The sequence below is a fragment of the Rhincodon typus genome, chromosome 24 (assembly GCF_021869965.1).
Source record: "Rhincodon typus isolate 14 chromosome 24, sRhiTyp1.1, whole genome shotgun sequence".
In the NCBI taxonomy this organism is placed as follows: Eukaryota; Metazoa; Chordata; class Chondrichthyes; order Orectolobiformes; family Rhincodontidae; genus Rhincodon; species Rhincodon typus.
In genome coordinates this window covers 34857483-34885175 of record NC_063355.1, presented here as the reverse complement: position 1 = coordinate 34885175, position 27693 = coordinate 34857483, and the positions used below count along the sequence as shown (strand labels likewise).

The 27693-nt window shown below is 39.3% G+C and overlaps 1 protein-coding gene across 1 annotated transcript in view; it reads left to right on the top strand.

The window, feature by feature from the left end:
- The window catches only part of LOC109927902 (protein phosphatase Slingshot homolog 1-like), a 102996-nt gene extending 75827 nt beyond the window's left edge, over positions 1 to 27169 (top strand). Inside the window, exons 11-15 of the mRNA XM_020527927.2 lie at positions 11164 to 11210; positions 11769 to 11915; positions 16252 to 16452; positions 21503 to 22211; positions 23279 to 27169. Coding sequence (XP_020383516.1) covers positions 11164 to 11210; positions 11769 to 11915; positions 16252 to 16452; positions 21503 to 22211; positions 23279 to 25204 — 3030 coding nt within the window. The 3' untranslated portion in view covers positions 25205 to 27169. The remainder of the gene's footprint in view (positions 1 to 11163; positions 11211 to 11768; positions 11916 to 16251; positions 16453 to 21502; positions 22212 to 23278) is intronic.
- Positions 27170 to 27693: the final 524 nt, after the last annotated feature.

Sequence of the window (27693 nt, the reverse complement as noted above, 5' to 3'; positions counted from 1 at the left end):
ATGCCCGTGGGCCACGTTAAACCTGGCACTTAGTAGATTGAAATGCTTTTGTGAGCTGACAGCTCCCATAAATAACTGTTGTGCCCTTTGTGCTAATTAACTTGAGATGTGTTTAATTTAGTATGTCTTTGATTCAGCTGGAGGCTTGATATCCCAGTAATTCCAAAGACTCTGTTTTGACTAACACAATGATGTGCATTCAGAAATTATTTTAAAATGTTTTATACTATCGGGTGAATGCTTCCAGACTAAAGTTAGGTGTTACAAATAAATATTTTAATTAATATTGGACATTTAGAAATTTGCAGTGTGTAGAACAGCTCAAATTTAACTAGTTATGGCCTGTAAGTTAGGAACATCTACCACACCATAAAACTGTCAAACACTAAAATTACTCATCTCATCTGAGCAAGATGACAAATGAACTGCTTACGCAAATGGAACCAAGGGAAATTGATTTGGGAGAATAGATCTGCCCCTATTTCATACACTGCTTTGAGCAGGAATTTGAAAAACTTAGGAACGTATGAACATACAAATTAGGCCGTTCAAAATTTCTCTTATTTAATATGATCGTGGCTATCTGTTATGTTTCCTGTCTACCCCTGATAATCTTAGATTCTTTTTAAGCGGGGGAACCAATTTGCCTTCACCTTTATAAATATTCAATGGCCCGACCTCCAGAAAGTTCCAAAGTTACGTAACCCATTGAAAAAAAAATCTCCTAATTTCTGTCCAAAAGGGTAACCCTTAACTTCAAAACAGTGCTTCCATGTTCTAGACTTAGCCAAAGGCTGAAACATCCTTGATACCTCCACCTTTGTGCCAGACTATCCAGGATTTTATATTCTTCAGTCAAGTCACCCCTCACTCTTCTGAACTCCAATCAAAACATGCTCAGTCTGTATGATCTTTCTTCATAAGTCAACCCATTCATTCTAGATGTCAGTCTAGTACACATTATCTGAACTACTTTCACATAGAATCACAGATGTACAGCACAGAAACAGACCCTTCAGTCTAACTCATCCATGCCGACTAGATATCCTAAATTAGTCTAGTCCCATTTGCCAGCATTTGGCCCATATCCTTAAACCTTCCTACTCATATACCCATCTAGATACCTTTTAAATCTTGTAATTGTACCAGCCTCCACCATTTCCTCTGGCAGTTCATTCCAAACATGTGTCACCCTCTGCATAAGAAAGTTGTCCCTTAGGTCGCTTTCTAAATCTATCCCCTCTCACCTTAAACCTGACCTCTAGTTTTGGACCCCTGGGAAAAAGACCTTAGCTATTCACCCTATCCATGTCCTTCATGATTTTATAAACTTCTGCAACATCACCTCTCAGCCTCCTCAGCCAAGCCTATTCAGCCTGTCCCTATAGCTCAAACACTCCAATCTCGGCAAAATTGAGGAGGCGATGGCCTAGTGGTATTATCGCTGGATTGTTAATCCAGAGACCCAGATAACATTCTGGGGACCCAGTTCGAATCCGGCAGATGGTGGAATTTGAATTCAATAAAATATCTGGAATTAAGAATCTAATGATGACTGTGAATCCATAGCTGATTGTCAGAAAAACCCATCTGGTTCACAGATGTCCTTTGGGAAGGAAACTGCTATCCTTACCTGGCCTGGCCTACATGTGACTCCAGACCATCAGCAGTGTGGTTGACTCTGAACTGCCCTCTGGGCATTGAGGATGGGCAATGCTGCCTAGCCAGCGATGCCCTCATCCTGCGAATGAATAAAGAAAAAAAATCCTTGTAAATTTTTTCTTAACTCTTTCGTGTTTAACAACATCTTTCATACAGCAGTGATGCCAAAATTGAATGCAGTATTTGAAAAGTGGCCTAACAAATGTCCTGTATAGCTGCAACATGACCTCCCAACTCCTGTAGTCCATGCACTAACCAATGAAGGCAAGTATACCAAATACCTCCTTCACTACCCTGTCGACCTGTGACTCCACTTTCAAGGAGCTATGAACCTTCCCTCCAAGGTCCCTTTGTTCACTAACACTCCCCAGGGCTCTACCATTACATGTATAAGTCCTGCCCTGATTTGCCCTACCAAAATATAGTACCTCACATTTATCTCAATTAAGCTCCATCTGCCATTCCTTGGCCCATCGGCTAACTAATCAAGGTCCAGTTGTACTCTGAGGTAATCTCCTTCACTGCCCACTATACCACCAATTTTGTTGTCATCTGCAGAGTTACTAATCATACCTCCTGTATTCACATTCAAATCACTTATATAAGTGACAAAAAGCAGGGGACCCAGCACCAATTGCGGCACACTGTTGGTCACAGACCTCCAGTCTGAAAAGCAACTTTCCACCACCAGCTTCTGTCTCCTACCTTCAAGCCAATTTTGTATCTGAACGGCTAGTTCTCCCTGTATTCCATGTGATCTAACCTTGTTAACCAGTCTACCATGAACCTTGTTGAACACCATACTAAAGTCCATATAGATCATGTCCACCGCTCTGCCTTCATCAATCCTCTTTGTGACCATTTCAAGAAATGCAATAAAGTTAGTGAGACACAATTTCCCATGTACAAAACCATTGTTGACTATCCCCAATCAGTCCATGCCTTTCCAAATACATGTAAATTTGTATCAGAATCCCCTCCAGCAACCTGCCCACCACGGATGTCAAGCTCACTGGTCTGTAGTCCCTGGCTTTTCTTTACCACCTTTCTTAAATAATGGCACTACATTAGCCAATCTCCAGTCTTCTGGCACCTCACCCATGGCTAACAACGATACAAATATCTCAGCAAGGGCCCCACCAATCACTTGCCTAGCTTCCCACAAAGTTTTAGGGTACACCTGATCCAGTCCTGGGGATTTTATCCACCCTTTCTAATATGGACACTTTTCAAGATATTACTATTTATTTTCCCAAGTTCTCTAGCTTCCATGTCCTTTTCCACTGTAAACACTGATGCAAAATACCCGCTTAGTATCTCACTCATCTCCTGAGCTTCCACGCATAGGCAGCCTTGCAGATCTTTCCCTAGTCAATCTTTTGTCCTTAATGTATTTGTAGAAACCCTTTGATTCTCCTTAACCCTATTTGCCAAAGCTATACCATGTCCCTTTTTTGCCTTCCTGATTTCCCTCTTAAGCATACTCCTGCTACCCTTATACTCCTCTAGGGATTCACTTGATTCCTGCCGTCTATACCTGACATATGTTTCCTTCTTTTTCTTGACCAGAACCTCAATTTCTCTAGTCGTCCAGCATTCCCTACATCTACCAGCCTTGCCCTTCACCCTAACGGGAACACACTGTTCCTGGCCTCCCATTATCTCATTTTTGAAGGCTTCCCACGTTCTAGCCATCCCTTTACCTGCGAATATCTACCTTCAATCAACTTTTGAAAGTTCTTGCCAAATGTCAGTTTAGAACTCTACATTTAAGATCAGATATATCCTTTTCCATAACTATTTTAAAACTAATAGAATTATGATCATGTGCCCCCAAAGTGCTCCCCCACTGACACCTCAGTCACTTGCCCTGCCTTCTTTCCCAAGGGTAGCTCAAGTTTTGCTTCTTCTCTCGTAGGTACATCCACATACTGAATAAGAAAATTTTCTTGTACACTCTTAACAAATTCCCCTCCATCTGATCCCTTAACACTACAGCAGTCCCAGTCTATGTTTGGAAAGTTAAAATTCCTTACCATTAGAATCCTAATATTCTTACAGATATTTAAGATCTCCTTTCAAATTTGCATCTCAATTTCCCGCTGACTATTGGGGGTCTCTAGTACAATCCGAATAAGGTGATCATCCCTTTCTTATTTCTCAATTCCACCCAAATAACTTGTCTGGATGTATTTGGTCGAATGTCCTCCCTAAATACAAAGCCATCCCTAATCAAAAACGCCACTCCCCTTACTCCCTCGCTCCCCTTTCTATCCTTCCTATAGCATCTATACCTTGGAACATGAAACTGCCAGTCCTGTCCATCCCTGAGTCATATCTCTGTAACAGCTATGATATCCCAGTCTCACATTCCCAACCATCCTGAGTTCATCTGCCTTACCTGTTAGGCCTCTTGCATTGAAATAAATCCAGTTAAATTTATCAATCCTACATATTTACATCTTTCCTTTTAATAAGGAGACCAAACTGTGCACTGTATTCAAGATGTGGTCTCACCAATGGCATATGTAACTGAAACCTATATGATGGAAGATGCATACTTTGGAATTTGGATTCTTTTAAAAAGTGAGGTATGTGGATGTGGCTCAGTGCTGTGAAGGAGTTTTTTTTTCCCAGTAAGATCAATAAGTAATTCTGGAACAATGACCTAAACATACCAGTTTTAAGAAGACATGAAACTGAAAGCAAGGGCTTTGGAGAACCTCTGGCGTGTTAATGGTATAAGATATGTAAACTTCTGTTTATTACAGGCAGTGTAACCACACTAAGCCATCAGTTTTGTTTTGAATTCAGAGTAGAGAACTGAGGGTTCAGTTGAGAAAAATCAAGAGTTGATAAATAACTCCAAGGAGACCAGTATCCTGTCACCAAGGTACTCTTTATTTACTTATGCACAGTACATGGACTCTGACGAGCTCGGTCAGAACCAGTCCCTTGTTTGAATCTCCTGTTTCTATCTGTCAGCCAGGGCTGCCTGATTGGCCCAGGTTAACAGCCCTAATTCAGGACCTCGTACTCGATGATATCCACCTGGCCCTCATCCGATTGCTATAGTTTAGTTCATAAGCAAGTTTACTTTCTCTCCAAACAAAGTTCAATACAGTCACTGCAGTAGTAGTGATTTTTGTTTTCTTGTTTATGAATTTCCAAGCCAGGAGAGTTTTAGATAGAAATCTTTAAGTTCCTCTGAGGTTAGACTATGAGATTTGTGACAAGTGTAAGCCATCAGAGAGGAATTATAAAATTGTCCTAACAGTTCAAGAAAGAGAAACTGGAAAGACTCATTAAGTATGATCATAGATCATAGAATCTCTACAGTGTGGAAACAGGCCCTTTGGCCCAACAAGTCCACACCGACTCTCAGAGCATCCCACCCAGACCCAGCCCCCTATAACCCACCTAATCTACACATCCCTGAACACTACGGGCAATTTAGCATAACCAATCCACCTAGCTTACATATCTTTGGATGGTGGGAGGAAACCGGCTCCCGGAGCACCCGGAGGAAACTCACGCAGACATGGGGAGAATGTGAAAACTCTACATAGACAGTCGAGGGTGGAATCGAACTCGAGTTCCTGGCGCTGTGAGGCAGCAGTGCTAACCACTGAGCCACTGTGCTGCCCGTAGAAACTTAAATTTATAATTTAGGAGCATAACTTTGGAAAATTAACACCAAGGCATCGCCAACCTCATTAGCAACCTCTTGTAAGACCCAAGGATGAAACCTATCAAGAACCAGACTTACCAGACTGCAACTCGATCAGTTTTCTCAGTTCCATTTCCCTGGTGACTGTAATTTTACACACACTTTACTTAGTCTTTTTGTTTTTCCTAAATTACAATAGAAATTCTTGCTGTCCAGTTTTTTGTTTCTGGCTGGCTTCCTGATTAATGTTGTAGTTATTCTTTGCCATTCTTGTCCAAACATGTGACCTGCCATTCATCTTTGGGCAATTACGATTTTTCTAAGTTTGATGCTTTCCTTAACTTTTTGGTTACAACAGATGGTGAATCCTGTCCTTGTAATTTTTCATTATCATAGGTATAGTTCTATGCCTGCCATAGATATGGAATAATTACATTTCTCTAAGTAAATTCCCTCTAAATATCCACTATTGCATCTGTATTGATCTATTCCCTAGGCTGATATCCTAGTTCACTTTGACCAGCTCAGCTTTCATGCCCACTTAGTTACCCTTACTTACATTTAAGTTACTAGTTACAGAAATATTTTTCTCCTTTTCAGACTGGATGTAAAATTAGTCATAGCATGATCACTGCTACTTAGAGGTACCTGCCTGATTTTTGAAGTTATTTATTAATCCTGTCACATAACACAATGCTGAATACAATATTACTTGTTTTCTGGTTGGTTTCCAGATGTGCATCTGTACGAAACTCTCTCAAAAACATTTCTATGATATCCTCATTCAAGCTACCATACCAATCTGATTTTTCCAGTTTGTATGTAGATTGAAATTACCTGTGCTTGTTCCTATTCCTTTGTCACAAGCACTCAATCTTTCTTTTTGTAAACTTCATCCTACATTCTGGTTACTGTTGGGAAGTCTATAGACAACCCTTACCAGTGACTTATTTTCTGTATATTCCTATTCCTCATCTTCATCCAAATTAATACTACATAGATAATGCATTTTACTAGTTACTTGCCCAGAAGTATAGAGCGGAGGAACAGGGAGCTACCTTTTTAAATCAATATCTTATTTTTTAAAGTAGCCTGCTAACATTGTCTACAGCTCAACCTGGGAGTAGTCGTGGGGGTAATTAACATCAGGAGTAACTCGAAGTTCAGCAATTTTAAAACTCTTGCACTTGAACTACTTTATTTATAGTAATACCACTTGTGTGTCCGGATATAAAATACTAGCTGGTAGTGATGTGGTGAACGTGTTCCTGTGTTGATCAGTTGTGATAGTGGCTTTATACAAGGAAAAATTCAAAAGAGCAAAACTCACTTGTACTTCTAATGTTTTGATGGTCTTCATTGGCTGTCCTTTGATTTGAATATGATTTCTATTTGGGGTGTTGAGCTGCTCCCAATGATCTTCATGTGCCTGAGATTCTTGACCCACAAATCTTTAGGTGCTTAGTGCAGGACATTGCTTGAGATTGTGGATTTTTTAAAAATTCACTTCTGGGATGTGGGCGTTGCTGGCTGGCTAGCATTTTATTGCCTGTCCCTGGTTGCCCTTCAAGGTGATAGTGAGCTGCCTTCTTGAACTACTGCAATCCACTTGCTGTAGGTTGACCCGCAATGCCATTAGGGAGAGAATTCCAGGATTTTGACCCAGCAAAAGTTAGAGTTGGGTAATAAATGCTGGCCTGGCCAGTAACATCCACATCCCATGAAGGAATTTTTAAAAAAATCTGGGGTCCAGGATCATCATCCCTTTCTTTCCTTCTCTGCTGTTGCTCTGCGTCATGTTGTGACTCAAAGCGTGATCCAGCATAATGGGCAAGTTGTCACCATTGTAAATGATTGGTAGAAAAGTTCTATCCATCATCAATGTCCATGCTATGTGCTTCAAGGAGAGCTTCAGTATGACTTTGTCCTTTCTTGGAATGTTGACCATTTGAGAGTTGAGGACTGTCAATAGGACCTGGCAGGAGAGAGAGTTTTCTGCTACCCAGACATAGTGTCCATTCATTGAAGTTATTCCTTTCAGATTGTAGAGCTGGCTTCAACAGTGCCATTCTGGTTTGTTTGAGGGTCCTCTCACAATCTGGAAGAGATGGTGAAGGCATTGCTGATGGAATTTCTCTCGTGGTCTTGAGTTGCTGAGTGGCTGGAATTTTATATCTAGACATACACTTAAAGTCTCAGGTACAGAAGCATGATGACTTGAACTGCTCTGTACCCGAACACTTCTGTTGTCAATAGTATCTGCTGTAGTTTGTTGGAGACTGAGCTGGAATAACTGATCTAGTGTTGGATTTCCTTAGCCAGTGGTTTCCTTTTGAAATAGGTGCCTGCCAAAGAATGAGAAGGGTGTTGATGTAAGAAAATTTAATGGGAGCAAAGGTTAGGACTGAATCTGGGATCAACAAGTAGGGAAATTGCATTCCCATGGTTCCTAATCAGCAAACATTGAACTTCACAAATAACACTCATTTGTGAAAATGGTCCTGTGATCTGCAGTTCTTAAAGGGAAGTAAAATGAGAAATATCATAAAATAGTTGTAGTTCAAGGGGAGACCATTCAGCCTGTTCCACTGCTGGTCTCTGCAAGACCAATTCAGCTACTCCCTCTCTCCTGTCTTTTCCACTGAGTGCTGCAGATAAATAATCTGATATTTGTTTGTAGACCTCAATTGAATCTGCCTCACTGCACCCAAGTTGTACATTGCTGATTCTTATAGCTCTCTATATTTTTTGTTTTTTAAAATGTGTCTTTTTCTAATTTCTCCACTGCTTTTGTTTGTTGATAACCTTAAAGAAAGGTCCTCTGATTCTCGACCTTTTTCACCATTGGGAACAGTTTCTCCTTAACTACTATGGCTAGGCCTCTTTTTATTTTGAGCACTACCAAATCTCCATTTAAGTTTTTCATTTCGAAGAAAAACAGCTCAGCTTCTTAATTCTTGTGAACCTTCTTGCACATTCCCTAACACTATCATCTCTTTCCTAAACTGTAGTGCTCAGAACTGGACCAAGTCAGTGAAGTTTATCATACAAATTAGAAGCAGGAAAAATAGGGTACTTGGCCCTTCAGGTCTGCTCTGCCATTCAATAAAATTATGGCTTATCTGTTTATTCCACATTCCCACCTATCCCCAAAAGCCTATCACCCTCTTATCTAGAAGCTAGCTATCTCTGCTTTAAAAAATTCTAAGATTCTGCCTTCACTGCGTTGTTTAGGAAGACCTACTGTGAGAAAAAAATCTCATCTATCTTAATTGGAAAAGTCTTCTTTATAAAAAGTGCCTCCTAGTTCTAAATTCTCACAAGCGAAAATATCTTTTCTGCATATACCCTGTCAAGGTCCCTTAGGATTTTAGGTGTTTCAATCAAGTCACCTGTTACATTTAATCTCCAGTGAATACCAGCTTAGCTTGTTCAACCTTTCCTTGTATCACAACTCACCCATTCCCAGTAGTAGGCTAGTAAACCACCTCTGAACTGCTGCCAACATATTTACATCCGTCCCTGAATAATGAGACCAGCACTGTGCACATTACTCCTCGTATAGTCTCACTAGTGCCCCACAGAACTGAAACGTAGCCTCAGTTCCTTTTGCAATAATTATAACATCTATTAGCTTTCCTAATTGCGTAACAAAATAACCAAAGAACTGCAGGTGCTGAAAATCAGAAACTAAAAACTGAAATTGCTGGGAAAACTGAACAGGTCTGGCAGCATGTGTCTGACACGAGGGTCACTGGAACTAAAACGTAAACTCTGCTTTCTCTCCAAATATGCTGCCAGAACTGCTAAGTTTTCCCAGCAATTTCTGTTTTTGTTCCTATTGCTTGATGTTCCTGAATTCTAACCTTTTTGTGATTGATGTCCTTGGGCACCCAAATCCCTTTGCATCACAGAGCTGTGCAATCTCTCACCATTTAAGTCATTTTTAAAATTTTTCCTGCTAAAATGGACAGTTTCACATTTTCCTACATTTACTTCTCTTACCTGATCTTTGCCCACTTGCTTAACTTGCCTATTTCCCTTTGTTACCTTCTTCTTAGATTTAGATTTAAATTTTATTGTCACATGTACTCGAGTACAGGAATACAGGAGAACGGTGAAAAATGTTCAGAATCCCCATTCAGCGGCGTCATCTTCGTATACAAAAGACAAGATTAAAAACAGAAGAAGAAATATAAGAAACAGCCAAAGAAAAGGAAATGACCGGATCATTTCCCCTGCTTCCGCGTGGGTCCTCACCACCAGGAAAACAAAGTCACAAAGTTCATTCCTCCATCTGCAGGCACATCGGTTCCCCAAGTCCCTGCACGCCACTGCGGCCAGAATGTCATTGCCTCTGTCTATCAGGTACCCGGGCTCAGCCATGGCCCGGAGCAGCACAGCTGCAGCTGGAACAGTGTCACCATTCTTCGGTGTCGTCTTGTCTCCTTCGATGTTGTCACTGAGTCCGTGCACCTCTTGGGACTGCCTTTTCATCAAGCAACCTGCCGTTGCTGTTCCCCTGTGAAGAAATTACTGCTGGCCCTGCCAACCCTCAAGGAAAGGGACTGCTACCACCGCTGCCGATGCTCTAGGATACTGCTGCTGCCGAAAAAGGCAAAAAAAGAAAGAGCAAAAGTAAAAGAAAGGTGGGGGGTGTGGGGGAAAGGAACCAGACGGAAGTGGATGAGCCCCGAGCTCAGGACCCGAATACTGCTACTCCACTGCCGTCATCTTTGCCCTCTTCACAACTTACTTCCTGACCTATTTTTGTGTTCCTTCAGTCCCTTTTAAGATAAATGGTAAAAACTTGAAACGCCTGCACAGATCCCCATTTGTTGCACCTTGCCCACAGATTAAAGACCCTTTTATTCCTACTCTGTTTCCTGCTAGCGAGGCACTCATCTATCAATGCTTATGTCTTCCAATCATAAGTTCTTAGTTTTTGTACTCTCCTTCCCTAATTATAGAGCTCAAGATCCTTTATAGTTTCTTAACAGACTTTTCAATCTGTCTAACACTTCCACTAATTTGCATATACAAATCCTAAGTCCTTCTCCTCCAGAACCCTTTTCAGAATATTACACTTTATTTTATATCCCCTCTCCTTGTTAAGCCTACCAAAAGAAATCACTTTGCACTATGTATTTCCTTTAACTATTTTTAGCCATAATGTTAAACCTGCTCTAGTTCAGTTTGGAAGATCTGCAACCCATAAACAATTCTAAATTAACATGGATAATTTGTGCCAGTCCTATAACAGCATTTCAATTTGGTTCAGTTGCAGCTGGATGCAAGTTTGGTGAATAATTAAGTACTAACTGTAAATAATGCCAAAGTGTTTTTCTTATATAAATGTTAAATGAATCTGATGGATGTACTGTAAAGATTTTATGTATGAATGCTTCCTGAGTGCCAGGTGCATCATACAGAACCATGAGTCTTTTGGTATTTTTAATTGCAACTGCACTGTAACTGTGTGGCACAGTGATTTTTTTTTTAATTCACTCATGGGACATGGGCTTTGCTGGCTGAGTTGGTATTTATTGCTCACCTCTAGTTACCCTTGAGAAGATGGTGGTGAGCTACCTTCTTGTACTGCTACATTCCAAATGCTATAGGTAGGCCCACTATGCTGTACAGGAGGGATTTCCAGGAGTTTGATCCTGCAATACGTAAGGGGAATGTTATCTTTTCAAGTCAGGATGGTACTGGCTTGGACAAGAACTTTCACAATGCCATGTACAATGTGTAACATTTAAAGGCTGCTTTTCTAATTTTAAAATTAATCCTTGTGTATCAGAGTGTGATTATAATCAATGCCATTTTAGGGTTCAGAGTGGAATGCTTCGAACTTGGAAGAACTTCAAAGCACAGGGTAAGGACAAAATAATTATTGTGGTGTTTTTAATGTTTCACTTATCTAATAACCACTGTCAACTCATAAAACTATGTATCCTTTTCTCAACTGTCTTTGCAAGGCAAAAGGAAATCACTGGCATAACTCCTGCACATCTACATCTCTTACCAGTTTGAGAGGTCATAACATTCAGATTTGTTCAAATGATATTCCTGATGTGCAAGACCAGAAACTGAGTGAAACAGATTTTTATCAATGAAATCTATGTTGGGGTTGCCAGTGGGAACGCTAGATGTTTTTTCTTCCCTTTTAGTTTTTGTGCTTGTCGTCAAGTGCAGGATTTGCTAAATTGGTCCATGTCGTACAGGAGGGTTGTAGCTTTTTGAGAACTACATGGTATGCGCTGGCCTTTACCCATTTCCACATTGGAAAAATTGAATATGATCAATATTTTTGAACATATGGTTGCAACCTTGTTTATTTTCATACTGTGTTTACTAAGTACATACATTCTAATGGTTGTCCTTCATGAAGATTGATGTGAAATTTCTCAACAGTTCTTCTGGTCTGTTACAGTGTTGGGTACATCTTAAATGTAACCAGAGAAGTAGATAACTTCTTCCCAGGATTGTTCTGCTATCACAATATTCGAGTGTTTGATGAGGATGCTACGGACCTACTGGCATATTGGAATGATGCATATAACTTCATAACAAAAGCCAAGTGTGTACAAGAATGTTCTACTCTGTAAACAAGTTTTCCATGTTGGCGAAATGATTGTTTAAATACCTTAGCTGATTCTCCAGGGCAAAATATAAAATTGAATTGCAGATGTGTGAACTAAAATCACTTAGTGCAATAAATGCTGTAGCAAAATAAATATACATTCTTTTAAATAATTAAAGCCTCAAGAAAATTGGTCCAAGCATCATTTGAAAGGGGATTTAAAGACAATATTAGATTAAGGCTGTTGTTCAAAATATAATGAACTTGAAGATTTAAAGGATTCAGTAGAGGATGACCAAGAAATTGGAGAGAATACAATAGAATAGTAAACCAGCAAGAGACATAAAAAAAGTATGAGCTTCTATGAGTATATAAAAAGGAAGAGATTAGCAACAGTAAACATAAGTCCTTTAAAGGACTTATTGAAAACTTGGCTTAAAGAGGGGCAAGGATATCAGCTTACCATCCCTGGATGTTGGGAACAAAAATAGAAATTGCTGGGAAAACTCAGCAGGTCTGGCAGCACCTGTGGAGAGAAAGCAGAGTTAATATTTCGGACTTAAATACCCTTCAGAATGGATTGTAGCTAGGAAATGGTTGGTATGTGTGCTGAAGCTGGGGACGGGGAGCAGGGCAAAGTAAACAATAGGTAGAGATGAAGCCCAGAGGGACAGAACAGTGGTTGGACAGACAAAGGAATGGGCCAAGTTCAGCCTGGGGGAATCAATTGCTGCAATGAGTCATCAAAAGGTTTGTCTAAACAAAGAAATTGTCTTGTCCAATTGAATCAAATAAATATTTACAACTGGAAGCACATTTAGGTCAATGAGATTTGTCTCTGTTATCAGATTTGTTGGACAAATTGTAATTAATGCAGAAACGTGGCTCAGGGAAGAGCAGGACGGACAGCTTAATGTTCTAGATGCTATAGGAAGGATAGAAAGAGGGGGATAAGAGAGGAGGGGGTGTGGTATTTTTGGTTAGGGATAACATTACAGCTGAACTTAGGGAGAATATTCCAGGCAGAATGTCCAATGAAGGTATTTGGGTCGAACTGAGAAATCAGAAAGGGAAGATCACTTTATTGAGATTGTACTGTAGGCCCCCCAGTAGACCGTGGCAAGTTGAGCAGCAAATTTTGTAAGGAAATCTTAGATACCTGTAAGAATAATGGGGTTGTAATAGTAGAGGATTTTTACTTTCCAAACATAGACTGGGAACTGCCATAGTGTTAAGCGCTGGGATAGAGAGGCATTTAAGTGTGTACAAGAGCATTTTCTTATTCAGGATGTGGGCGTATCTACTCGAGAAAGAACAAAACTTAACCTTCTTTTGGCAAATCAGGCATGGAAAGTAAATGAGGTGTCAGTATGGGAGCACTTTGGGGCCAGTGATCATAATTCTATTAGTTTTAAAATAGTGATGGAAAAGGATAGACCTGATCTAAAAGCTAAAATTCTAAATTGGAGTAAGGCCAATTTTGTCAATATCAGGCAAGAACTTCCAAAAGTTGATCAAGAGCAGATATTCTGAGGAAAAGGGATGGTTGGAAAGTGGGAGACCATTTAAGACTGAGACAAAGAGAGTCCGGAGACATTACGTTCCTGTTAGTGTGAAGGGCAAGACTGGTATGTGTAGGGAATGCTGGATGATAAGAGAAATTGAGGCTCTGGTCAAGAAAAAGAAGGAGCCATAATGCAGATATAGATAGCAGGGATCGAGTGAATCCCTAGAGGAGTATAAGGGCAGTAGGAGTATAATCAGGAGGGCAAAAAGGGGACATGAGATATCTTTGGCAAATAGGGTTAAGGAAAATCCAAAGAGATTCTACAAATACATTAAGAACAAAGGAGTAATTAGGGAGAGAATAGGACCCCTTAAAAATAAACAAGCCATCTGTATGTGGAACCTCAGGAGATGGGTGAGATACTAAATGAGTGTCTTGCATCAGTATTTACTGTGGAAAAGAACATGGAAGCTAGAGAACTTGGAGAAATAAATAGTGATATCTTGAAAAGTGTCCTTATTACAGGGAGGTTGTGCTGGATGTCTTAAAACGCATAATGGTGGTCAAATCCCCTAGACCTGATCAGATGTATACCAGAACTTTGTTGGAAGCTAGAGAAGTGATTGCAGGGCCCAATGGTGAGACATTTGTATCATCATTAGACATGGGTGAGGTACCGGATGACTGGAGGTTGGCTAATGTGGTGCCACTATTTAAGAAAGGTGGTAAGGAAAAGCCACGGAACTGTAGACCGGTGAGCTTGACATCAATGGTAGGTAAGCTGTTGGAGAGGATTCTGAGGGACAGGATTTGCATGTATTTGGAAAAGCAGAACCTGCTTATGCATAGTCAGCATGGCTTTGTGAGTGGGAAACCATGTCTCATTGATTTGATTAAGTTTTTTGAAGTGGTAACAAAGAAAATTGAAGGAAGAGCAGTAGACGCTGTCTATATGGACTTCAGTAAGGTGTTCAGTAAGGTTTGGCATGGTAGACTGGTTAACAAGGTTAGAGCGCATGAAATACGGGGAGAACTAGCCATTTGGATACAAAATTGGCTTGAAGGTAAAAGACAGAAGCTGGTGGTGGAGGGTTCCTTTTCAAGGTAGAGGCCTATGACCAACAGTATGCTGCAAGGATTGGTGCACTGCTTTTTCTCAATTATATAAATGATTTGGATGTGAATATAGGAAGTATGGTTAGTAAGTCTGCAGGTGACAGTGGTGTAGTGGACAGTGAAGAAGGTTACCTCAGGGTAACTGGACTTTGATTAGATAACCGATGGGCCAAGGAGTGGCAGATGGAGTTTAATTGAGATAAATATGAGGTGCTATATTTTGGTAGGGCAAATCAGGGCAGGACTTATACCCTAATGGTAGAGCCCTAGGGAGTGTTGGTGAACAAAGGGACCTTGGAGGGAAGGTTCATAGCTCCTTGAAAGTGGAGTCACAGGTAGACAGGGTAGTGAAGAAGGCGTTTTGTATACTTGCCTTTATTGGTCAGTGCATGCAGTATAGGAGTTGGGAGGTCATACTGCGGGTGTACAGGACATTTGTTAGGCCATTTTTTGGAATACTGCATTCAGTTCTGATCTCTGTGCTATACGAAAGATGTTGTTAAACGTGAAAGAGTTCAAAAAAGATTTACAAGGACTTTGCCGGGATTGGAGTGTTTGAGCAAAAGGGAGAGGCTGAATAGGCTGGGCTTATTTTCCCTGGAGCCTCGGAGAGTGAACGGTGACCTTATTAGAGCTTTATAAAATCATGAGGGACATGGATAGGGTGAATAGCTAAGGTCTTTTCCCTGGGTTCGGGGTGTCCAAAACTAGAGGACATAGGTTCAAGGTGAGAGGGGAAAACTTTAAAAGGGACCTAAGGAGCAACTTTTTCAGGCAGATAGTGGTGTGTGTATGCAATGAGCTGCAAGAAGAAGTGGTACAATTACAACATTTTAAATGGCATCTGGATGGGTACATGAACAGGAATGGTTTAGAGGGATATGGGCCAAATGCTGGCAAATGGGATTAGATTACTTTAGGATATCTGGCCGGCATGGATGAGTTGGACTGAAAGATCTGTTTCCAAGCAGTACAACTCTATGACTCTAATATAATTGTATAGATATAGCCCATCCAAGAGAGAATTCTGTGACAAAAACAGAGATTTCTGGAAAAACACGGCTTCTAAAGAAGGGTCACTGGACCTGAAAGGTTAACTCTGCTTTCTCTCTGCAGATGCTGCCAGACCTGCTGTGTTTTTCCAGCAATTTCTGTTTTTGTTTCTGATTTCTAGCATTTGCAGTTCTTTGGTTTATTTATGTTTAGAGAATACTCTGGCTCAGTTTACTAGACATTTTGTGGAATGCAGCCATTAATGACTGAATGCAAATATCTACTTTTGTTTTTGCATTTGAAGTCAGGAAGAAATTTGCTTGGTTTCTCTTTTTGGAGGTTTTGACTCTGGATGTGTACCTCCTGCATAAATTAGAAATCTTTAGAAGCACATCTAAAGTGGTCTTTGAATGCATTTTTCTAGTCTTGGATATCTTTGTCTCCAATGTTAACTAATTTGTTGTTTGTACATTGGAGTAATAGCCTAAAAATTTAAGCAAGATGATCATGAGACTGAATTCTTATTAGAACCAGCCTTCAGAATACATTAGTGATCAGAAAAGGATGCAATTCTTATATAATGTCACTTAATGTTTCATTTGTTATTTTTCTGTTTGACAGTTTCAGTACAATGACTTCCATTTTAAGATTTCTGTAGCTTTTCAGAAACTGTAATCATGTGACTGTTTCAGCTTTCTAATCTTTCTTTACATACAGGAAAGATCATTCCAAGTGTCTGGTACATTGCAAAATGGGTGTTAGCCGGTCCGCATCAACTGTCATCGCGTATGCAATGAAAGAATATAGATGGTCACTCGAGAAAGCCTACAAATATGTGAAGGAAAAACGGAGTGTTGCACAACCAAATGCAGGGTTCATGAGGCAGTTGGCAGAATATGAAGGCATATTAGATGCTAGGTAAATAACCATTTTTCAAGCAAACCAAATCTAGATATTATTAGTACGCTGTCATCTATGACATTTCAGTAAAATATTAAGTCCTAGGGTGCTTCACCACAGTCAGGAATGAAATCTGAACTTAACTCGTTTGCCCTGTTGCCCTATACAAAGATTGAGATGAAAGGCAAATAAATCCAAACAAATTTATCACTAGTGTGGGAGAGTATGTGATTGTAGGAATAATCTTAGCATATCTAAATTCCAGGCATCAAAGATCGTTGCACTGCAGTGGAGTGCTGGTTAATTTATGCACTGTTCAATGACTTTTAACTGAGCATAGCTTTATGTTCCTGCAGTAAACCCAGGAATGCTCATGAGATTAGAGGTTTGAAAAAAGGGCATGGAATTTAAATTATCATGTCTCAATCTTTTTTTCTTTTTCTTCCCTGCTAAGTCTTAAACAATTAAATATTTGTGCAGGTCCCCATGCAGCACTTGAGGTTATTTTTATATTAAAGATGATATTTGACCACTTAAAGTTGTTAATGTTGTAATTATGTTTATTGAAGTATAATAATAATGCTGGTAGCAGGATAAAACCTTTTCTTGGAAGCATGTGTATTGTCAGTAAGCTTTTACGGGTAGTAATCTTAAGTTATCTGCTGAAATTCATCAAATTACATTTTTTTTCTCTCATTTTTACAGGAATCCCATGATGGCCCAATTTTGATAGAAGTCCCAACACATTGTTCATCTTATTTTGATTCATTGCATTTTCCCATCTCAGTTTTGTGAAGCTTTATTTTGTCTAATCCTTATTGTTAAGTTGCCAGTAGTATTTGAAATGCGATAAAAGGGAGCAACCCTGGATTCCCATCAACAATTTTTGAATAGTTTATAGTTGAGCGGCAGAGTCTACACTAATATTCTGAAGAATGGCCAATGTTAAGCCTTACCAAAGAATATTCAGTCAATTCCTATTTATCCAGCTGTGACATAATTTCAACTTTGCATGTAAATCCCTGTTGGGTTCAGTAACTTCTAACTGGTTTCCTTGCATTTATCGGCATCCATTGTTTGAATATGTTCGCAATCAAAAAAAGACAACTAACTTGACATTCTTGATTGTTAGAAAAAATTATCTCTGTCAATAAAATCAAAGTTATTTTTTAAAATTTATTTATTTAATTTAATTTACTTTAATTTATTCATTCGTGGGATATGTTATAATGCTGACTAGGGCTGCAATTTTTGCCCATCCCTAGAAGTCCTTGAGAATGCAATGATCAGTTGCCTTTTTCAACTGCTGCAGTCCATTTTGTTTTGGTAGCTCCACAAAGCCAATACTAGTGGATCTTCTATGATGTTGCAAAGAGCGAGGGTTGGATCTAAGATCTGCTGTCCTGCCAGTTGTGAATGAACGTGGACAACTAAACAAATAACAGGAGCTGGAGACTCCATAAATACCCTCTTACTCAACAATGGGGCAACCCAGCATATCAATGCAAAAGACAATGCTGAAGTATTTGCTTCTGTATTCAATCAAAAATGCCAAGTGTATGATTCATCTCTGCCATCTCTTAAGGTCACCAACATCACAGATCCCAGTCTTCAATTTGTTTCACTCTGCATAATATTAAGAAATGGCTAAAGACACTGCTATGAGCCCTAACAAAATCCCCGCCCTAGTACAAAAGACTTATGTTCCCAACCAACCAAGTCCCTAGCTAAACTGTTTCACTGCAGCTACAACATTGACATCTACCTGATAACGTGAAAAATTGCCCAGCTTTTGTTCTGTGCACATAAAGCAGCCTAAACCCAACATAGCCAGTTACCGATCTATTAGTTTACTCTCGATCATCCAGAAAGTAATGGAAAGTGTCTTTGGCAGGGCTGTCAAGTGGAACTTGCATAGAAGTGGCCTACTAACTGACACTTATTTTTGCTTCCATGAAGGCCACTTATCTCCTGATCTCAAAACAGCCTTGGTCCAAGTGAAAGAGCTGAATTCCAGAAGTGAACTGACAATGATTGTTCTTGATTGTCCTCCATGATAACATCAGAGTAGGGATGATCGCTGATAACTACTTAATTTTCAGTACCATCCGTGACTCCTCGGTCCATGTTCATCTGCAGCAAGACCTGGGCATCATCCATGTTTGGGCTGATAAGTGGCAAAGTAATATTTGCACTACATAAGTGCCAGGCAATTACTATTTCCAACAACAGAGAATCTAAACATCATCGTCTTGATGTTCAATAATATTGCTGTCACTGAATCCCAACAATCAAAATTCTGGCATTTACCATTGACCAGAAACTGAACTGGACCAGCCATATAAATGGCTACCAGAGCAGTTCAGAACCTAGGAATTCTGTGGTAAATGGCTCATCTCCTTTCTCCCCACTGCTACTTCACTACTGACAAGGCACAGCTCGGGAGTGTGATGGAATAATCTCTACTTGCCTGGAGAGGTGCAGCTCCAACACACTCAAAAAGCTCAACACCATCCAGGACAGAGCAGCCCACTTGCTTGGCACCACACCACCATCTTCAACATTACCCTGCTTCACCACCGGTGCACAGTGTGCTATCTCTAAGATGCATAGCATTAATTCACTTAGGCTCATTCAACATCAGTTTCCAAACTCATTATCTGTACCACCCAGAAGAGCAAGGGGAGAAGATACGTAGAAGTGCCACCACCTCCAAGTACCCTTCCAAGCCCCATACCATCCTCACTTGGAACAATTTTGCGGTTCCTTAATTGTCGCTGGGTCGCCATGATGGAGTCCTGTGAGTGTCCTAACAGCGCTAAGACTGTAGTCGTTCATGAAGGCAACCACCACCACCACTTCCAGGGCAATTGAAATTAGGCAAAAATGCTTGCTTAACTAGCAATGTCCATAAACCATGAGCGAATTTTTTTTAAAAATTGCACCTTCATCACAGTGGTCTTGCTGCATTTGTTCCTCAGTGGATTCAAACTGCCAGCACGGAAAAATAGAATCTGCTTAAGCTCGATAAAACAGAAAACATTGGAAATCCCAGCAGGTCTGGCAGATGGTTCTGAAGAAACATTCTCATTTTCTGTCTCAGTACATGTTGCTAGCATTTTTTTTGTTGATTACAGATTTCCAGTAACCACAGTAACTACTAAATTAAACTAGGGTACATGAAGTTGGTGATGCTCAACCTAAAGATTTTTGAATGGTTTAAGCAAAGACAGTTCCAACAATAACAATAGGCAAAAGAAACAGCTAATGCAGGATGGACTGTTAATGCATTGTTGTTTTGTTTCCTTGCTGACAGAAATGTTGAATTAGTGTGGCTTAGTTTTCAAGACAAACATTTGGATAATTGTAGTGGTGACTGCGAAGTTCTGAGCTGGCCAGATGCTTCTATTGGTAAACAAAGCTGTCTAGAGTTAAGTTAGAAAGTTGCAAATGTGCATTGTATTGCTGGACCGTGCGTACAAACAAAGACATTGCTGAACAATAAAAGACCAAGACCTATCTAGTTTCCCTTCTACTGTCTTGTTAGCCACATGACTAAGTGAATAATAAAAGCTTCTTATTAAAGAAAAATAATAGGTATCTAGAAAGTATTTTTCTATGATTCTTAAAAAGAACTTTATATGATTTTGTTTTAATATTTGTACATAATTGTCAGTCCTTCTGGATTCCATTTTAAAAATGGCCAGGAGCTATTTCACCCTATGTTATTGCTGAGGATTGGAATATTTTCTGTTTTGGTCAACAATAGGCAGTTTTTTTTTTGCATGTGGAACAAGTAATGATCATTTGTAGCAAAGAGAATTGAGCCATCTTTCCTTGATATTCTGTGCCATTGCTACTCTTGTGCATCAGATTTTTGATTCAGAACAAAGCTACTTCTACTTTGCTCCAACACTATGCCTTATCCCCAAACTCGGAAGAGCACTTCTTATTCCACCAGTCCAATATTTACATCTGCCACATCATCCAACTAGTAACCAACGTTGGTATTGCCATTTCATGAAAAACTATGCTATAAGCCCATGCCCATTAGGAATTATGATACAACAGCAAACTGAATTTACCTATGTCCTTTCATCCCAAATTTGTAGACCAAATTTGAAAACAGTGCTCTAATAAAAGACCAGTTATCATTAAGTCCTTCTCACTTATCAAAACACCATTTATTATTTTTAGAACTTTTCCATTAGTTTTTTTTTTAGAACACTGAGAATCTTGCACTGTAACACACAGGGTGTTAGAATAAAAACAGGAGGTGCTGGACCAACCAGCAGGTCTGGCAGCATCTGTGGAGAGAGAAACAGTGTTAACATTTCAATTCTGACATGATTTTTCTTTAGTCATTCTGGACTCTAAACATTATCTGTCTTTCTTTCTCTATAGATGTTCTCAGACTATTTGCGTTTATCCAGCATTTTTTTGCTTTTATTTCAGATGTCAAGCATCTGCAATACTTTGCTTTTGTATTTTGTGCATTTACCCTTTTCTCCCTGACATGTCTAGGTCTCTAAGCAGATGTGTCAGTGCTATTTAGAATATGCATGAGATTTTCTCCTATCCAGGCAAAAATGAAACCTGTGTGGCAATAATCTTCTGTTTTTTTTGCCTTTAGAGATAAATTCTTGCCTCTTAGATGGAAGTTTGTGGGTTCAAGTCTTAGTTCAAAGATTTGAGCAGGTTATCTAGGTTATGATATTGAGGGAGTATTGTATTGTTGGATTCCTGTCTTTTGGATGAGGTGGATGCAAAAGATCCAATAGCAGTATTTAAAGAAGTGCAAGGCCAGTTTTGGGACCATTATTTATCCCTTAACCTATGTCACTAATACATATTATCTGGTCATTATCTCAGTGATGTCTACGGAATCTTGTTGCATGCGAAGTGTCTACCATGTTTCCTATATTACAAAAGCTCTTTGAAATAACTTGAGTTATGAAAGGTACTGCAAAAATGAAAGATTTTACTTTTGCTTTCATTAGATCACTAAGCAATATATTACTATTCTTGATCCTGTGGGTAAAACATTCTCTCTTTGTTTTTAAAACAGTAAACATCGACATAATATCTTGTGGAGACGCAACTCTGAAAGTGACTTACAAGAGACTGTGAGCGATCCAATGTTCCAGAGTAGGAGAGCATCTACTCAGCAAGACTTGAACAGATGTAAAGCAGGAGTTCAGCATACATGTGAGGAGCAGAAATATAATGATGCTGAAACATTTATGAATGTGGCAATGACCAATAAGGATGAAAGTGAGCCAGCTAATTTCAATTACTACTTCAGGTGTTTATCAGACCCTGTTACGGACAGTGCCTACAACAGGCAGCAGAGAAAGCTAGAACAATTTTCGGTTCATTTTGACAATGTGGAAAAGAATGAAATTCAGATTGATAATGCAGATTTCAGGTGCACAGAAGATGGTGTCCATGACACTGGGATGCTTGCATCATCTCAGCTTCAGGATGGCTATGACAGTGAAAGCAGACTGCAAGGCCAGAAGGGAAATACTCTCAAGATGTCAACAGCAGCGGAGGAGCCAGAAGAGGAAAATGAGAACACGTTGAATTTGGATACGCATGATCAAGTTGACCAATTCATGGTAAATGGACCTAATACAGAAAATAATGCAGAGGCCATTGCAAATCTAAAAGGCGTGCTACAGCCAGATTCAACATTCAGTGCGGAAAGTCAACTCGGTAAAGACAATGTGAATAATAACAACAACAGCACAAGAAATTATTTGGAAGTGGATGAAGTAAGTACAAAAATGAAATAAAATGACCATGTTAGTACACTCCAACCTGTCGTTTCTTCAATGCAATCGTTCCATTTGGTGTTTTATTTGTTCATTCACAGGATGTAAGCATCGCTTGCTAAGCCAACATTTATTGCTCATCCCTAATTGCCCTTGAGAAGGTGGTGGTGAGTTACCTTCTTAAACTGCTGCAGTCCATGTGGTGTAGAGTCACCCATTGTGCTGTTGGGAAGGGGTTTCTAGGATTTTAACCTAGTGACTGAAAGAACGACGAAGTAGTTCCAAGTCAGGATGTTGTCTGGATTTCACAGGGTTTTTCAGGTTGTGAATGCAGTAGCAATGTTAAGTTGAATGGTAGCTCTGTGAGTGTGAGTTAGCAGAGTTAGAGTGAGTGGTGGCGCTTAGCCTTGCAGAGTGGAGAAGTTCATTAATATCTTTCTGCCCTGCTGGGTATTCCTGAGACTATCTCAGAACAGGCTAGCTGGGTGTGGTGGCAGTGAGCAGAAAAATGGGCAGCCTTCCTCTCCACCCCATCCACCAGCACTTCCAGGTGCCTGTCCCTCAAATAGAAAGCAAGCATTGCCGCCTGAGCCATGTGCTCGTGATAATGGTCACACAGTTCCTGGCTCACAGTATCTGTAGTGAAGTGCAGCTGACCTTCAAATGTGACACCCGAGGATAAATGCAAGAAGGTCCTGGCTGTGGGTGAGCAGTTCCACCTCTCCTGCCTTGTGATTCATTGAGAACGGTGCCAGTAGGCCAAGTTATGTAATTAATGAGGTGAAGAGCAAATGATTGTGTGATAAGAATTGCTGCAAGCCATAAAAGTCTGGGCTCCATGAATCTTGAAGGCAGAACATTTTGACTGTGAGTGGGAAAATTCAGCCTTGTGTCTCCAGGCTGCTTTTTTAAACAAAAAAATACTCACTTTAGATTGAACCTACTTCACTATTATTTTCGTACCTGTTGTTTTAAATGTATGCATATAACCTGCGTTTTAGTTAAACACGTTGTCTTTCACCTGTGATTTTCATTTTAAACTATGCAATATTTCACATTTATTCTAGGATCTAACTACTACTGAAACCTCCAACAGTATCAGACCTATTAATAAATTTGCTTTGGACTGCTCGGATTCTGTAAGTAATCTTGTGTGCGAGCGATTTACGGACCGTTCTAAAAACTTGTATCAGGTAAAGATATGTAGTACCAGCACGAAAGAGAGCCAAGCAACCGAGTCCAATAATTTGGGATATTTATTGAACGGAGCTTCAGATGTGCAAATGACTGAAACATTCTCTGGGATTCCCAATAAAACGGAAGTGGCAGAAAAACCTGTCAATAGATTTGATGCCATTTATACAACTGATACAATACTTTTGCATGAAACTACAGAAACAAATGTAGGTTTACGACCAAACTCTGAAGAACAGCAGGAAAAGACCATGGTAGCTTATCACAATTGCAGAAACGTGACCAGTGATTTCCATACTGAAGTATTGGTCCTTGATGCAATGACTTCGTTGTCTGGTAGGCGGCAAGACTTGAAACAATTGCCAGTAGTAAGCTCATGTATGGGCAGCCATGAATATCTGAAAACTTTAATTGATTCAAAGACTGGGTTTGTTTCTTCAGGTTCTAAAGTTGATGAACATGTGTTGCAAATTCCAGAATTCAAAATGCATCAGTCAGAAGATAAATTAAATCAGTTAACTCGTAATGCTGTAACTTTAGGAAATGAACGGGATAATATAGCTGAAATTATGGAACAGTCTAAGTGTATGCTTTCTATGCCATCTAGTAGGCAACAAATTGAAGATAAGTTAGTAGGTTTTCCTAGCAGCAGTAATGAAAAGATGAGTGTTAAACCAAAGAAAGACGTGAAGCAACTGCTAAATAACCAAGAGATGGAAAAGTCAAAAATCCAGAGTTACTTGATGCAGCATCAAGAATCTATCCTTCAGCTACAGAAGGCTGGGTTGGTTAGAAAACATACCAAAGAATTGGAAAGGCTAACGTTTCTGATGTCTCCAAATAGGCAAGTCCAGAGCCCAAACCTTGAAAATACGAAACCTGCATTCGCAGAGGGTGATTCCTTAGATTTGACCCTGCATGAGCCCGTGGTAGACATTCAGGATCTTGCACAGTCTTATGAAGATATGGAGAACAGTGTGCTGTCTGAGCTTAGCTGTGATGAGTTTTATTTTATGGACGGTTTATGCCAGAAAACATCCACACCTTATGTAAGTAATAGGAGTGGATCAGGATATCTCAGTAAGGATTGCTTGCAGCAAATCTGTGCAACACTGATACCATCACCTTTAACTTCAAGCTTGACTCGTAGCTCCAGCAGTGATAGCCTTCACAGTATTCAAGGACAGCCTGGTTTAGTTGAACTACGGAGACAGGAAATCGAAGCCAGGATGCGTCAGGCAGGACTGACCATCTGTTCAGAAATGAAGCGATCTCATTCCATAGCCAAACTTGGAAGCCTGAACATATCTAGTGAGGATCTGTCATCCAAGGAAAAAGAAGCCGAAACTTCCATCGGTTCAAGTAACATTAAATTGGTTGAGAGTTTATTGTTGCCTAATGTTATTGAAAAAATGAAGTGGAAAAGCAGTCTTTGTGAGGAAATAGATATGCAAACTGAAACAACTTCGATCATGGAGCCACTGAAATCAATTGAGACTTCCAGTTCTATATCGGAACATAAAACTCTGCCTTATATTCAGTGCACTGGTCAAGCTGAACACCCTTGCCGGATGTTTTCTCCTACCAAATACAGTGTTAGTGATCCAGAGATTACACAGCAATTTGAAGATTTTATTTCAGTTCCTTCATTTGAACTAAGCCAATTCCATACTCAGAGTGCTAACGAACTTTGTCCTTTGGCTTCCAAGGAACAGAATGTACGAATTCATCCTGTGTGGAAGCTCAGAAAGGCATGTGAGAGAAAGAGAACTAACAACTTACTCTATAACACCATGTGATTATTTGGCAACAAGAATACATTCCAATCTTCCTTTTAAAGACAAGAACTTTAAACCAAAAATTCTAACCTCTGTTATCTGATCTCCTAACAGCTCAGAAAATTATTCAAAAACATCCATTTTGGAAAGTACGGTTCTATGCTGAATAGTTCTTTTTAGACTGAATCTAGAATTTCCTGAAATTGCATTTTCACTTTTGAAAAATTTCACATTTTGTAACCTCAAACATACCAAGTTTTTTTTTAAGAAAGGAGGCCAATTCAAAGTACAAATTCAGTTAGCCCTATTGAATTTTGGAAATATGCCCATGAAATTTGAATGTTACTTGAAGCCTAGGCCCTGAAAAACTATGATTTGTTACATTCTCCTAACCAGCAGAAATCTGAACCAGAAAATCACATGGATTAAGAAGAAGCTTCATAGCTGCAGTGACTTGTCTCCAATCTTGCATGATTTGCACCTTTTTTTTTAATAAAAGCCTTTATCTTTGGGGGAGAATGTTGCTTACAAGTTCCATTGATTTAGGGGTCAAAATGGAACTCCTGCTATAAGCTTGGCAATGATTCCTTCTGTCTAAACAAAGACAAATTGAGATATGCTTCCTTTTTGGACCTACTGTAAATATTTTCTTCCATACTTGCCTTAAGCTGAAGTAATGTAGACAGTATGCTTTCAAAGACACACTTCAAATTGTGACAGTTTGTGATGAGCTTTTTTATTAAAAACAAAGTTAAGGAAGATCTATTTTTCAGATCTGTCAACATTTACTGACCTTGATCCAAGAAAATAAGCTACACTAATCAGACCGGTATATATCTAAACTGTCAGTGTACAACAGCAGTACCTATGATTACCTGTGATTCTTGTATGGGCAATGGCATGCTGTTAACACTGTTACTGTTTGCAAGCCAGTCCCTAAGCTATTCAACTGAAGGAGGCATTTGAGCTTTTTCTTTCTTATGTTGAGACCAGAATCTGTGACGAGTACTTTAGATAATTTAACATTCAAGCTACTTTTCTGTTAAAAGGAGGTCTGTTAGCACTTTTTTAATCAATTCAGTAGTGATAATAAAAATATAATTGTTAGGTATTTCCAATTAGAGCTTCCATTGTAAATCTTATATTTTCAACCTTGGAATGTTTTAATTTTGCCTTTGTAGAGGTGATTTGTCCATGAATCTAACCAAAACAGTGGAAATACCCAGTGCCCTCATATACTTAAGTACATGTTCTGTTCATATTTTTTCTGTGACTTGAATTGCTGTTTTTTAAATTCCTTTCTTTCTAGAACTTTTCCCATTCAAGGAAGACAATTTGGGGAAGTAAAAAGATGAAAGTGCTACTGATTCAAGTTTCTGGTTAAAATTGAGACATTTAGAATATGTGAAACTCTTTAAATGTGATTCTGACTTTCAGTCATAATTTTTAATGCCATGTGACTACATAAATTGGCATTCTAGTCCACGCATTTAATAGTTAATCACCTTACACCTGCAAAACTTGAGGGTTTCATTATAAGTTAATGTATGTACTAAGTTATTATGAGCAGGTTTTTGTGAGAAATGTTTTAAGATGCATTCTTCAGTAGAATCTATGCTGTGATTTATTTTCAATGAAAACAGTGCTTAAAATATTTTTATTTCATTTGTAAAGATGTACTTCAGTGCCTTTCATTTTGTGAATACTGTATGTGCAATGGTTATTGAGAGAGCGAGCATGATCTTACAGATGCAGTATCCAGAAACAAATGTGGAATGTTATTGAATAATGTCTCCAACAAGCTGTTCAAAATTCATGTACATGAATATTCACTTTGTATAGTTTTCTTTTCAAGAGAGGTCCGATTTTGTGATTTAAAAAAAAGTAACTTTTTACTGTTAGCCCTGCACGTTAGTTGTATGCATATTGCACTTTTTTTTAACATTTGTTAACGTGAACTGTGCAAGTATATGTTGAAAATAAATGGACTTTTTCTCATTATGCCCTATATCTGTACTAGATTTCCTGCAGGTTAATTAAATGCTAACCTCTTCATTTGTTTCAGGTTCCTGCTGAAAGAAAATGACCAAATCCTTCAAACATCTCAAGAGCTCATCAGAATTAATTATTTCAAAATGTAGTGATCAAGCAGCAGCCAGCTAAATGCCCAGTTAATTTGTTTTAATTATTGATTTAGGAGTTGATTAGGATATAAGGTGACTTCACTGCTTGTTGAGTTGGACAAAAAAAGTCTTGTAACATTTTCAAAGACATCTTGGTCCTCAGTATTAGCTACCACAATGAAGAACAGCAGATCAACATGCAGCATTCCCTTTTTATTGTACACGCGTGTCAGCATTATGCTGAAACCAAGTATTGTTTTCATAATTCAGTCAAGTTGGCATTAGTGATGACCAGATTTCACACATTTAAGGAAAGTCTGCCTTAAATCCACAGAGATAGTAGGGTCTAGGCCTGAAACGTCAGCTTTCCTGCTCCTCTGATGCTGC